General features: G+C 37.2%; 2 protein-coding genes and 1 pseudogene across 3 annotated transcripts in view; 2 read left to right on the top strand and 1 right to left on the bottom strand.

The window, feature by feature from the left end:
• LOC116201683 (probable disease resistance protein At1g61300) overlaps positions 1-14,735 on the bottom strand; it is a 280,377-nt gene that overhangs the window by 201,863 nt on the left and 63,779 nt on the right. The gene's annotated exons all lie outside the window — the stretch shown is intronic.
• LOC116201716 lies at positions 4,122-6,004 on the top strand. 2 transcript variants are annotated; one of them, XM_031533102.1, is made up of 4 exons: positions 4,122-4,240; positions 4,341-4,869; positions 4,953-5,143; positions 5,259-6,004. In XM_031533102.1, exons 1-4 carry the CDS (start codon positions 4,167-4,169, stop codon positions 5,755-5,757), a joined length of 1,293 nt encoding a protein of 430 aa, XP_031388962.1. In that variant the 5' UTR covers positions 4,122-4,166; the 3' UTR covers positions 5,758-6,004. The 2 variants fall into 2 exon arrangements, with proteins under 2 accessions (XP_031388962.1, XP_031388961.1); XM_031533101.1 differs by having other exon boundaries at positions 4,953-5,155.
• On the top strand, positions 8,950-14,035 carry LOC116199530 (annotated as a pseudogene).

Here is a 14,735-nt window from a genome sequence, read left to right as displayed (position 1 = left end):
TTTTGGGGAGAAGAAAGCGTTACACTAAAATTTTTTTTATTGTGAATTTTGGTATCCGAAAGGCCAATTGGATTTCAAAATTTCTTTTTTTCTTTTCTAATATAAATAAAGAATTTAAATATATTACACCGAAAAAAAAAGAGTTTAAATATATATATATATATATATATACATATATGCATCAGTGGAGCAACCCACTGGAGTGGGCCCGCAACACACTCAGCCCAAATGTTAAGCTGCTTCGCTTTCTGGGCTGGATCCACTCTGCTGTGCTGCTCCAGAGTGAGCGACCACTCGAGCAGTGCTTCCTTTTCTGCACAGCAACAGCAATTTTCTCTGGCGCCTTCACCTTTCGTCGCTCCAAATTCACCGTAACAACTCAACGGTAGCGCGTTAGATGTCGAGACGGTACCCCGATCATGCGTGGCAAAGGCGGGAAGAAGAGGATTTGTATTATGTTTTTCCCATGAGCATACCATGAAGCTGAAGCTCCAATTTATAATAGATTAGTATATCTCATGAATGAACATAGACTAGTGCACATATATATTATTATACACTATCAAGGCAATCATAGGTACACCGTTCTGATAAGTGATACCGTATATAAATTGGATTAGTTGCTCAGTTATTTTTTTTAATTACAAGTATTTATTTATTTACTGCAATTAAAATTGAAAAATCCAAGAAAGATTTATGTCATTGCCAGCAAGTCAATCAAACAATGGAAATCATCCAGAGCAATACTCAACAAAGTTTTGCATGGCAGAAAAAATAATACAAGAAGCAGCAAATCTTTAATTTCTATCAATATACATTACCAAAAACAATACCATAAAAAGACTATTTCATCCCGATACATTACACTGAAGGAAAAACAATAAAATGTTCAACAAAAATTGAATGGTCCAGAAGAACAATTTAATTGGAATTCTCCATGAATTACGGCTATGAGTAGTAGTATCTCGATATTTCTGCCATGGCATGTGTATGATTTAGTGCAGACGGCGTCCGATAATCCTGTCAAAACATTATTCTACACTGGGGTAATAATCCCTAAAGTACAGACAATGCCTAAAACATTATCATGCAGTTCTTAAGTTTTTTCTTGTTCCTTCCATACCCATCAAGTTTTTGTTAAAACTATCACAGTAGCGCCCGTTTAGCCTATTAATTTAGATATCGTAGATTTGATACTTAATGAAATCACAAATAATTTTGTGATTTATCTTTTACTGTACTAGATCTTGAATTTCCTTTGTGACGAAAAAATAATTAATACTTTTTCCTTATTTTCTTCCCTTGTCTGTGTATTTTTTTTTTGCTAGGAGACCGAGTAATGTACATTGATATTGAATAATAATATATAATATATAGATATTATTATATTATAGTAAAAAAATTAAAACTCGTCTGTATGATGTACAGGGCGAGTATGCCGCTTTTTCTTGCTTAGGCGCATGTGGTTTCCCAATATGTTTTCTTTTAAAATATCTTAAGCAGCATGGAATTTTCAAGACAATAGCTCTGCTGGTTGGTGGAAATTCTCCCAAGCTCTACTCCCGGGTTCAATCCCCATAGGCGTATAAGGACCTCTTTTCACTTTTTGAGTTTGCACTCGCACCATGCGCGATGTTGCCCATACTTTTCAAATTAAAAAAACTATATATTTCTAATCTTTTTTTTTATCGTTTACATCATATACCTTTGAATATTTTTTTTTATTTCAATCATTTTCCTTTTTCTTAGTTCGATTAATATCTTTCATTATTTTTTTGTTTAGATCCTTTCATCAAAATAATTTATTAAGAAAAAACTTAATTTTTGTCCTCAACATATTGTACTATTCCTTTTGTCCTAATTTTTTTTTGTTCGTCAAATATTGCCTCAAAGTTAAACTTATTACCAACATGACATATCTTGAAATAAAAAGTACTTTCTTATTCTTTTTAGTCTACCAAAAACAATTACTTTTTAAAATTAAAAAATTAATAATAATGTGAAGTATATAAATCTATTGGAAGTTTAGGGATAAGTAACCTTAACTTAGGTGGTGCTAACCGTTAAATGGGGGATGATAACTTGAGAAGGAGAGAGGCGATGGTAGGGGACGACGCCTAGCATTACCATCCTAAGAGAGATCACCATAGGCCTATAGATTTATTAACATTTCTCTTTGCAATTACAATCATCATTGTGCTTTACGACATCATTCATTGCATCACAAGTATGATTGATGGCTATCGAGGTACAATTGCCTCTATGTTTTCTATATTTTTCCGTTTCTTTGCTTGCGAATTCGGGTACTAATGGTTCCAATGCAAACTGCTCATGCCGAAATTGCCTACAATCTAAATGCTCGCTCCCTCTCATTAACTCAAATAGGTTCTTGATTTTGCTTTTATTATTTCAATTTTGGATACTTTTCTGTTGCAGTCCTTTTACTTTTTTTGGGTTCGTTTTCATCCAATTTCTTTGCCTACTTTATTGGATAAATTTTTAAATTTGATCCTTAACCTTTTGTAGCTATCTTTTTATATTAAATTCTTTTTTAAGTTCATCTTTTTTCTTAATATTAGACGTTTTATTCTTATAATTCTACTACTTAATTTTCCATAAAAAGGCTCACACAATATTTTAGAAATAAAATAATTTTTAAATAACTATAGGATGTAAATGATAAAAAAAGGACTAAAACAGAAAAACAATCAAACTTAGAGGATGAAATGTATACATTTCCCTTTCAAATTATATTATTAGGATAATAAAATTACTATTAGTGAAAAATAATAATATAGATAAAAACATAATTTAATAAACACGAAAAAAATGAATGATAGTTAAAGATATGTTATCCTCTTTTTTCAAATGTGATACTGGATTATAGCCTTGGTGGTTTTTACTGCTTATTATCAAAATAACTTCAATCTAATGGTCCATAGTTATTGAAGATTTTGTAAAGACGACATTTTGGAATATGAAATTAAGATCAAACGAAACTTTTGATTTTTATATATTAGTATAGATTAAATATTTAATGCAAGAAAACAAAATAGAATATATACATCAAGTGGTAGAGCACAACGCGCATGAGTATCCTTTATGTCATTAATGGTTAAAAGATAAATATTTCGTTTTCATATGAAAAAAGTTATGTATCATTCATACTAAATAATGGCTATTGGACATTTAGGTTAATAGTTTAGCACATATATCTTTCATAATCTATCAAAGGAAAAAAAAGTACGAAATCCTCAATAATATTATAGAAATTTATTTGTAATTACTTCCTAATTTATTTATTAAAACTTTATATTTTAAAGATAATAAAAATAAAGGAAGGATCCTGCAACGAAGTGCAAGGTCTTTGTTCACTAGTATGTATATATAGCTAGAAAATATTTGCTCTGTCCTCCCTCTCTCTCTCTCACATCTCTCTCTTGACAACTACCCATAAAAATGGGGCAGTCATGCAAACTTCCTTTAATAGTGTGGTTGATTATGAGAAGGTCAATGGTGCAATAGTTGTACCATACGGTCAAAATAAGTTATTTTAATTTGTAGTAAGTTATTTGAGTTTCTTGTAAGTTAGTAGTAAAAAAAAAACACATATTTCAAAGTAAATTACGCATATTTCGAAATAAATTACATACATTTTGAAATAAAAGACTCGGATTTAGAAAATTTTACTTATCTTTTAGTAAAATACAACCTTTACTCACGTGATTGTATGGTGCAACCAATTTTATTGATTGCACCATAGAATTTCCGCTCTTGATTACTGATTGTTGTCAATCGCAACAATCTTTCTCGGATTTATCAAATTTAATTGATATAGATGATATTTGTACTTGGAAAGAAAGAAAAACGAATCTTAATTGTTATAGGATATCAGAGCGGGGATATGCTAGCGTATAATAATAGAAGTATATTAGTCTAGTCCCATTAATTCATGTAATTGATATTTTTCCGGTCCATTAATTTCCTATCTTATTTCTGAAGTTCCATGCATAAATTGGAAATTTACAATGACAAGGATACCTCTTTGTCTCCTTTATGACGTGTGATTGTAATCATATTTTGATCACCTAAACGTGTCCATGAGTGGTCTTTCAATGAATTGGGAGCGAAGAGAGGCAAAGGGCCAGAGAAATGTGTCCGCCACAATGGAAGCGGCCCCGAACTCTTTCTCGGAAGCTCTAGGGACTGATGTGGTCGCTGGTGCAGCTCAAAACATAAAGTGAGTAGTCCATGCCCTGATTGTTCCTGATCTGTTTCCAGTGACATTTGATTTGTTGATTTACATATTTACATTATATTATTATGTTTGTTTTACTCAGGAGATCTTGTCCTTCGGGGGTCAAATTCCTTCGTTCATTTCGAAGCTTGAAGAGTACTCCTTCGGGAATGGGAAGGGTGACAAGGTGGCTGAGAGGCTTCTTCGGGATGAACAATGACAGACAAGATGTTGTCGACAATGTATGCCCCGCTTCTTCTGGCAACAAGAGAGAGTACAAGAAGTGGTTGAGCTTCAACAAGCCTGGAAAGGACCTGAACACTCACTCCCTGTCCAGTGATATTCCGGCAAACGGCTCTTCTGTTGTTGCGCAGCAGGAGGAACATGAGGAGCAGCAGCAGCAGCACAGCTGGCAAGTGAATGGGATGGCCATGGCTGCAACCCTGGACGCAGCGGTGGCTACTGCTGAGGAAGCAATGGCGGCAGCCAAGGCCGCTGTTGCTGATGCAGTGGCAGCGGTGGCAGTCCTGAGGCTTTCTGTGGATCAGAGGGGAGGGGCTCTGTCCACCATGTGTGGAAAGGAAGAAGTCCTTGCTGCAGTGATGATTCAGAGTGTTTTTAGAGGCTTTCTGGTAATTAATTATATAGAGAAAATGGAATTAAATAAATTTTATTTATCAAAATAAATTATTTTTATTTATTTGTTGTGATTTAGGCCAGGAAAGCCCTGAGAGCATTGAGAGGGCTAGTGAGGTTTCAAGCAGTGGTTAGAGGCTATCTGGTTCGAAAGCGTGTCAGGACGGTACTGCAGTGTATGCAGTCCCTGATCACCACCCAAACCAGGGTTCGGTCCCAGAGAGCTCGACAATTTATCGATAAGGAGAGGCAACACCCACTTGAGAACTGGTCCTGTCCACTGTAACGGCATCGTGACACATTTGCTCATATTATTTGTTGAACGGCATGCTGTTTACTTATTTTAAGGCTAAGACATCGGTTTTTTTTTATTTCATACTTGCAGGAAAGCTGTGACGAATCGACAAAGCATATTCTGCAGCAAGGGGCATCCTGGTTCTTCAGAAATCTCGGTAGGTTGCCCCGAAATGGTCAAGAGTGATTCAATCAAGCCCAAATCATCCCACCGATTGTGGACAACCGATTATGTGGAGCTATCACTTGGAGTTGGACACCCATCGGGTCCCAGTTCTTTTGAAATCTCAGTAGATAATTCCCCCAAAGTGGTTGAGATCAGTTCAGTCAAGCCCAGGTCATCCCGTCAATTGTGGGCAACCGATAGTCAGGAACTGTCACCCGGAGTTCTCACACGCGGTTGTGGGCAGCCATTGGATTTGGAGTTGTTGCAAGGAAAAGACTATGGAAGTCGGTTCAACAGTACATGCCATAGCACTCACAAGTTGCCTAACCTGGCTAAGAGAGAGGACTACTCAGGCTCCGGCCTCGCCTATAATCAGAAGCATGACCTGAATATGAAGTCGTTCAGGGCCATAGTTGTGCCCTGAAGGACAAAGTTGTAGCAATCTAGTAGTGTTTGCATACCTCACATTACACTTATGAGATTATTTGTATATTCTCTCCATATATAATGATAGATTATATGGTGGTACATATCACATATATTTCTTCAGCTTATGCGATCAAGAGGATAAAAATCGAAACTCCTCTCGAGTACTTCATCTTATTACTGATGTTTTCTTTTTCCTGTTTTTAGCCAGAAGTTGTTTTTGATGTTGAACCCGACTACTTTATACAAACACAAGTTTATTCAGGTGGGTTGTCATGATGTTTCCGCATTTCTGTTGTTCAAATGATATCGAGAATCAACCAACATCCATCTCTTAGTTGTTCTTTCGATTGTTACAAAGATGTGATCTCTACTGCTACATGGATGTGTCTCTGTTGCATAAAGGAAACAAGCACTGGTTCAGACATTTACGGCGCTTTAAAAGAGGAACGATTGCAAGAATTCCTACCGCTGAGAAGTACATGTCTTCAGGACATTTTTATATTTCTTACACAGACATGTCATTCGCGTAGTCAAATTCGATATATCTCCACCTAGCTTCCCTCTATGGTTGGCACTATCATAGTCATAGTTGGCTGGGACTGTTGATGAGCACGCTAGTAAATTATGCATTCGGTACCAATTTCAGAGTGATGGAGACGCTTGCAGGAAGGTAATTATAAACCTGGTTCCACTGCCAAAGAATTTAATGTGATCTATCACTAGAAAGCGATTGTTTAAGCACAAATTTAAATTTTCCTGGTCTTAAACGACCTGAGGTATTTGGCTGTTGAAAGCTGCTGGAACTTACCCGCCTACTCTTGGATTGGACTTGGAGGGTATTGATGGATCAGAACGAGGAGAACGATCTCTACTTTGCAACTACTTATCGATTGTATATAGTTGTTTCACGATAATACAACAATCTAGAAGCGGATTTCCCTTGCTGCCTCAGATAATACTGATAATCGATAAACATGTGAGGCTTTTCCCGAGCATTACTCGTCTTTCTGTAATTCCATATATAATCTGCATCATCTGTTTCCTAGTTTATTTATTTTTTCCCCTCGGATATATATTCAGGTGATTTCATCATATGGTCGTGAAAGAGCTGCAATAGGCCCCTCTTGAAGACTGGATTCCGGGGGACCCTCGTCTTCTCCTCATTGAAAGTATTCTAAATTTCTAGTGTACTAGTCAATAAGCCAAGTGTGTTGTACGTGGTGTCCATCTTTATGAATGCTGAATCTCTATAAATTTATTTAAAAAAAAAAGGAATATGCCATTATAATTCATATATATATATATATATATATTTTGGGGGATAAGAGAAAGATCCCATTACCACCAAGGGCTAAAGCCGTAGAGAGTTAAATTGAAAGTATTAAAGTTACATTTGTGAATCTATCGTAAGATGGCAGATTGCTCTACAAAACAATTTCATTGAGAAAGTGAGATATAATAAAAAAGAAAAAGAAATTTCATTTTTCAATAAAAATGAAAGCTTTTCCTACTTAGTATTAGCATCATACAGTAGACACTGCACCAAAAAAAAAAAGAATCATACAATAGACGCTAAATTTATTTAGTCGTACACAAAGCTGAATACAAGTTCCATGGTACAGTTCAACATATCTACAACATTTCAAATCTCCTATTTCGAGTGACTAAATCAAAATTTTATATTTGTAGTCCACTCTAAACCTGTGGACTAATAATATAGATTAACCGATATCTAAAAAAAAAAAATTACCGAACATGGCTAATTGTGATAAATTATAAATATATTAAAAACTGCAATACAAGGATGACCTGCTAAAAAGTTGTTCAGTTCACGGTTCTGCGAAGGTATTATAAAATTAGATTTTTTATTACTCATTGTTCAACTACAAAATCATTAGAAATAATGTCGAAATAATGACAACTCTATCATCTGGATCTATCCAAAAAAAAATTTATCTAGACGTGCTTTATGTCGGTAAAGTATTTCCATGCCGAAAAGGACAATCTTTGAACTGTTGAATAGTTGCCGATGAGTTTCGCAGAAATTACCACTCCGGCCACCATCTCTATTTTGGCATAACATTTCGCAAATATATTTTTGTCATGTCAAGCTCATATTTTTCTTTTCATTTTTCACTTTTAATTCCATTTTTTGCCTTTTCTTGTGTGTATATATATATATATATTTATTTATTTATTATTTTCTTATTTGTGTATTCATGTATAAAATTTACATGTGCATTAACTAGCACGACGTAATTTGCGCGTACTGTGCTCCAGCTGTAATGATTTTTTTCAATATATTCATGATGGATTAAATTTGAAGAGCAAGAGAAAAATTAAGGGTAAGAAATATAAAGATTAAGAATTGGCGATAGAATTTGAGAAAAAAAAAAAAAGAGGTTAAGTTGAACATGGGAGGAAAGAGAGAGTGGATAATAATATTAAGTGGGTCATATTACCCTTCAACACCTCGCTTTTATTTTAAGTCGTATTAAATTAAGAATAAGTGATATTTTCAACTTTTTAACCACATTCTATAAATAAAGTGATAGTTTCGAAATCGGAGTTTCGCTTATATAATAGTATAAGATAAAGCGTGAAAAAAACTTGAATTGGTGTCTTTTTCGTGGTTAGGATATTTTTTTATATATTTTTCTTATTTTGAAAATTCCTCATAAACATTCCGTATTCTTTCTTTTGATTAATATTTATTTATTAAATCGTACTATTCATATCGACACTGCCAATTGATCTCCCCATGTCTTGCTAATTTTGATGTTTTCGGTTTTTAGCAGACGAGACAGCTCACTGTTGTTCTACTCAAGTTATCGATGGAGATGGTGGATTTAATGTCAACGGACTTGAAAGTTTTGTCAAGGCAGTTGAAGTGGGTCCATGCGGCGTATCTTATGCCGTTATCATGGGTCCCCAGAGGAGTGGTGGGAAGCTCATTCTCTTTCTTTCTGTGATGTATGTGTTGGGAGTTACTTACTGGTAAGTTGCAGACACATTTTTCTTTTGATTTGATTACCACAGGGAAGAACAGGCTGCTGAACCATTTATTCGGAACCAACTTCCAAGAGATGGACGCGTACGCAGAGGAAGGCATGTTATGAAGCCACTTTTACTTCTGGAGTAGTTAGTTTGATTTAATGGTTCAAAACAAATGCTCGATTTTCCAGGTCTCAAACAACCAGAGGAGTTTGGCTGGCAAAAGCTGATGGTATTCAGCCACTTACTCTGGTCATGGATTTGGAGGGCAATGACGGGGATAGAACGAGCGGAGGTTTCTTTCATAGCTGTTTCAAATACGACAATATGATTATTTTTAACATTCCAAACTATATATGATCAGTGTTTGTCTCGGTTTCAGGACGATACGGCATTTGAAAAGCAGATTGCCCTTTTCTCACTTGCTGTCTCGGATGTAGTGCTCGTAAACATGTAAGGCTTCTACAGAGCATGCATAATTCTTCTGACTCTGCATATAATCAGCAGGTCTGGTTGCCTTGTTAACCGTTCCAAATCTCTTTTTCGGTGGTGCCATGATATAGGCCGTGATTCAGCTGCAAATAGGCCCCTCTTAAAGATTCTTTTTCTGGTGATTGTTGTCTTCTTGCCGGAAGTAAATATGTTTCTGTTGGGAGAAAGTATTTCACCTCACCGTGGAATTTACTGACAGGTGATGCCACGTATATTCAGTCCCCGCAAAACGACTGTGATGTTTGTTATTTGAGACAAAACGAAGGTAGCCACCTCTACTTCTTCCTTCTTCCTTTTCTTCTTCCCACCACGCCCCCAAGAGTAGGGAGCTCAGCTGTTTGCTTCGCCTCGTGTTAAGATCTTCATTCTGCTGTCTTTTGTTTTGGTTTTTGGCCTTTTGCAGACTCCTCGGACCACTTAGAGGAAATGTTAAGGAATGATATACAGAAGGTACAGAATTTTGAATTATCTCATGTATTGCAGATTTAGAGATAGCGCGTTCCTTTACACGCAACATCTCATTTTGATCTGCCGCGGATATGATATGGGATTCTGTTCCTAAGCCACTGGCGCACCAACAAACACCCCTACATTGAATTTTTCAATGTACGTGGCACCTTCACTCACATCCTGCTGTTGGAAGGCCAACTGCTAAATGTTGATACTGACTGACCCTCTGACTGAATATGCAGGTCGAAGTTGTTGCGCTGTCAAGTTATGAACACATGGAATATCAGTTCAAGGAGCAGGTATGCCAGTGTATACGTACTAGGAAGAGAACCAACCATCTCTCTGTTCGCAATTCGTACCAGTGAGGACAAACTGCTTTTGGAACAAGGAGTTCCTGGTAGTTGGAAGTAAAAGATTACAGTGTTTGTGTAATTCTCCCGTCAGACATCAGTTCTCAAAATGCGGAGGAGAGTACTAAATCTCGTGACTAACATGATAGTTTTCTTCTTCTAGTTTTATTTATATTTTTCTCTGAGCTGGTATAAAGGTTTGACAGTCTTACCATTCTCAGTGCAAGTTAATTTTCTTGGAAATTTGAAGCCATTCGTGACATAATCTGGGGATTTTTGCGTTCGAATGTTTAGGTGGCTAGCCTAAAACAAAGATCCTTCCACTCCATTACACCTGGCGGGGTTGCTGGAGATCGAAGCAGCATACATTCCTGGTTCAGCATTTTGTTTCAGTGCCTTGCAAATATGGAGAGTCATCAAGGAGAACAAGGATCTAGACCTGCCCACTCACAAGGTAATTAAAAAGTGTGTATGATCACTTGTAAATGGTGATGGTGGTGGTGCGTCCAATTATTGCCATTGGATTAACTTCCGCTTTTAAATCATGGTGGCTACTTTTAGTTGTGAAGAAATTGCTGCTGAGAAGTCCTCCACTTTTGCAATGAATGAGGTAATATTGTGATGCTTCTCCTAATAGTACATACATTGAAGCAGATCTCATGTTGCACCATAAATATCAAGCATGTCCAATTCATGTTTTAACTTAAAAATTAGAGTTTCTCTTGATAATGTCAGGAATGGAGCCAAATAGAGGAGGCTGTGCAGTCTGGGGTGCTGGCACCTGGTTTTGGGAAGAAGCTCGCTGGCGCTTACTGACAGTTGTTTAGAGGGGTAATAAAACTGTTGTTACAATTTGTTTTTTTTTTTTTAATGTTCTGGTATGATAACGTCCAATGCATGATGATCAAAATGTCTCATGTTCTCCCTAAAGAGTCGCTGTCCAAACACCAACTAGTGAAGCTTTGCTGATTTCACGGCTTTTGTTGCTTGAATGTGTCGTTCTTTGGGTTGGGACTGTAAAGAAATTAATTCCCTTTTCGCCGAGGGGTATTGTGCCTTTGTGGACATGCTAGCTCAGGTCAAACATTAATGTTTCTTCTGCCTTCTCTTGAATTCGTAGGTACAAATCGGAAACTATATATTTTGACAGAGGTGTCAGATCTATAAAGGGAAAGCAACTAGAAGAAAATTTGCTCCAAGTAAGATGCTGGCTGGCTGAGTGCATGTTCAATGATATTGTCATATTGCGGTTCTTACTCTGATACCTGCAAATTGTCAGAATTTATAGCGTTGTCCCATATATATTCACTTTAGGATGCTAGTCAAACTCTTTTGCGAATGTTTCTGCTCTGTTTTTGTTCATAGGATGTCTTCTTTTGTATTTCAGCTTGCGGAACCAACTTTCCAATTGCTGCTGAACCATTTACGGGTTGGAACTCTAGAAAAATTCAGGAGCGCATTTGATAAAGCTATAAGTGGAGAAGAAAGGTTTTCTTCAGCTGCTAGTATTCACACTCTATCGTACATGAGTCATTTCAACAAGGAATGTGCAGGGATGTGAGGAGTCAGTTCAGCCTTCTGCAATCATAAAGATTTTTATGTACGATTTGATTTGCGAAGTTGAATGGCACAAGAAGTTTATTGCAAACTTATGCTTGTTAGAGATATCATCTTGGTTACATTATAAGACGATTCGGCTTTTTTGGCTAATACTAAGCAACTTTTGCTCATTTCTTATTTTTATACTTCCCCTTTTGGCTGTAGTAGTAATTCATTGTATATATGATTTTCATCTGTATCACTCTAACTGATGCACTTATACAACGAGCAAAAGCAAAATGGGATGTTTCTAAAAAGACGGAAGAGCTTCTACGTGATATAGATGCTCATGCTCATATTGATGTTATCCGTGAAGCCTGAGACTCTGAACTCTCAGAAGAATACAAGGTATCATAATGACATATATAGGTGCAACTTTCACAATCCTCTTTGCACTAAATATTACTTGGATTTGGACCCTGAAAATTATATAATTCTGCAGGCAAAATTACGCAAGACTCTATCAAAACCTACAAGAGCTCTTTTGGATCAAGCTAATTCTGGAACCTGGCCAGCAATAAGGGAGCTTCTCGGAGATGAAATTGAAACAGCAATCTCTGGGTTATCTAAGGAACTTGCTAAACTTGGAGAGGACAAACAAAAAATGGTAATTACACTTGCCAATTTACAAGCTTATGCAACAGATTTGGTTGAGGCGCAAGCAATGAAAAAGGCTGCAACGGTCCTGATCGACATGTCAAACAGGTCATATTTCTGTCATATGAATCTGATCTTCTTTCTGTGCGATATGAATCTGGTTTACAAGAAGCTTCCACTTTTGTATGTTGACCACGAGTGATACATATTGGTCGTTCTATTCAGGTTTTTGAAAGTGTTTGATCATGATTCTGAATCAAACCCAAGAGATTGGACCGGGGAGGAAAATTTTCAAGCAATCAGCACAGCCGCCTGTTCTGCTGTATTTCACAATGCAATTATTAACTTTTTTGAGTGATCCATTCATTTAAAAAATCATTTGCCTCGACTCGCAAATCAATTTTACTCAAAACATATTCTGCAGTCCTTAGAGTTGATGTCAGTAATGGGCCAATGGCGGTAATCCGCCTGGACGATAAGATTGACAACATCTATGATACACGTTCTGCTTGATACTGAGGGTACCAGTATTGCAGCAGATCTATTGACTTCAAAAAACTGGGCAGAGGTTATTCTACGTTGCACTTGTGGCTTATGTCTGCAGTCTATAGAGCAGAATGGCCGATTAAGAAAATTTGTTTCAAGAAGGCAGCGCATTTGACTGTTTAACTGTCGTTCGCCCTTATTGCAGGTTCCATCCTCAAAGACATTGACAATGCCAGCTGAGTGCAACAGTCTGTGGACGCAATTTAAGGTTGAAATAGAGCATAATTTAACTAAGGGCAAGCAAGCATGGGTATGTTATAACTTATATTATCAGTTATTCTCATCTGAATCATAACCTGATGAAAAGCCAAGTGCACTCAGGGCAGTAGATGATCCCCGCAATGGTTTTTTGCCACGTTTTAGTATAGAATTTAATAGTTGTGGACAACATCATTTTCTGTTGTCCTCTCATAGTTGAGAAGTTCTTGTTCATGTATAAAGCATGTGCCACTTCCTGTGGCTGAAGCCCACCATGGTCAAGTTGACACTTTGGTGGACAAAAGAGTGAAAACATTGATAGCTAATCAAAAGTAGATCACGAAGAGCATGTACTTTGTTATAGAAGATGGAATTCTGTTGAATTGAATGCGCAGTGTGGCAGCTGGGGCATGAAAGGACAAAGATTGGTATATCAGTTAGCTCAATGTGACATTTTAAGTGGTGAGTTTAGAATGGGTAACACTGTATCTTTTGTCTGCTAATACTTGGATCTGGCTGCGCTGGGTAGAAGTAAACTTGCTCAAAGACTCCGACCTTAGATTGCATCATGACTGTCTTAGAGCTTTCTCATGTTTTCGCTCATCTATTTTTCTCAGTTTCTCACCACAATCATCAGAAAGCCGACAAGAAGAAGAGAACGCAAAAGAAAGTTGGCAGGGTGATCGCTTTAGCAGCCCGGGACCTAGCCATCGGAGTAGCTGCGACTGCAATTGGTACTGACATTTCAACCTGTACAGATTCGGAAGACCCTTGAAGCTACGTCGAGGTGCCGTTGTATCATCTTCCGAGTCCTCTTGGTTCTATGTTTCTTTGCTGCCCACTTTTTGTCTTTCTAAATTGCAGCTTTGCTTCTTCGTGAAGGATCTTGTTTCCATGCAGACTCGCAATGTGCCGCATTTCATCCAGCAGTCATTTTCTTGTCTCAATGTGTAGCAATATTATTGTTGTGTGTGCTATTTAGAATGCTTTTGTCAAAGAAGACCAGAGATCTTGTTTTCTGCTTTACATGATAATTAACAAAAGAAGTTCAAGCAGAAAGCCGAAATTCTTTCCACAACCCAAACAAGCATTAGAAAGTTCTTATTGATGATTTAACATACACGATGAGAACCTCCGAAGGCCACTTTGTGTGACCAGCAGAACACCCCTGCCAGTAGCTTTCGATGATTCTGGTCTACAATACCCCGTGCAGAAAATGAAAAACTCCCCTAGTCTCCACTTTTAGAAATGAGGAATGCAGATGGCAGTAAACCGGAATAATAAACAGTTTTCGGCACGCAAAATGATCATAACATGCATAAATTCTCATATGTTCTCCTTGCATTTCTCGGTTTACAAGCCTGCTATCTTTCGGCTCTGAAGCATGCACATAGCATTGTTCTGTTGCCCCAACACTACTTAAAACGTAAAAACTGATGGATCCAAATACTCTTATTCCGAGTAGCTAGAAATTCACATAGTGCTGCTAAAGCATAAGGGCAGCAAGGATCCTTTGTACCATGCTTTCTCGGGCCTAAGAACAAACAAAACCTTAATGCTAAAGAAACTACACGGCAACAGAACCCAACTATTGTACAATACCATCCCTCAATGACCGTCTGGGAAGGGTAAACATAGTACGTGTTTTATGATTTCTCTGGAGGATTTTAAGGATCCTGTTTGGAACCCGAAACTGCCGAAGTGGCTGCCGCCGTAAAAGCAGCTGCTGCTGACCCAAGCTTCACCC

This window comes from Punica granatum, chromosome 3, assembly GCF_007655135.1.
Source record: "Punica granatum isolate Tunisia-2019 chromosome 3, ASM765513v2, whole genome shotgun sequence".
NCBI classification, from domain to species: Eukaryota; Viridiplantae; Streptophyta; class Magnoliopsida; order Myrtales; family Lythraceae; genus Punica; species Punica granatum.
Note: the sequence above shows the minus strand (reverse complement) of the source record. Positions and strands in the feature narration are given on the sequence as shown.

Bases quoted from the DNA above. Each gene is read 5' to 3' on its own strand.
- LOC116201716 (XM_031533101.1), top strand. From the start codon at position 4,167: ATGGAAGCGGCCCCGAACTCTTTCTCGGAAGCTCTAGGGACTGATGTG. The intron at 4,870-4,952 runs GTAATTAATTAT...GTTGTGATTTAG, and splicing joins GTGTTTTTAGAGGCTTTCTG to GCCAGGAAAGCCCTGAGAGC. The intron at 5,156-5,258 runs GTAACGGCATCG...TCATACTTGCAG, and splicing joins GAGAACTGGTCCTGTCCACT to GAAAGCTGTGACGAATCGAC.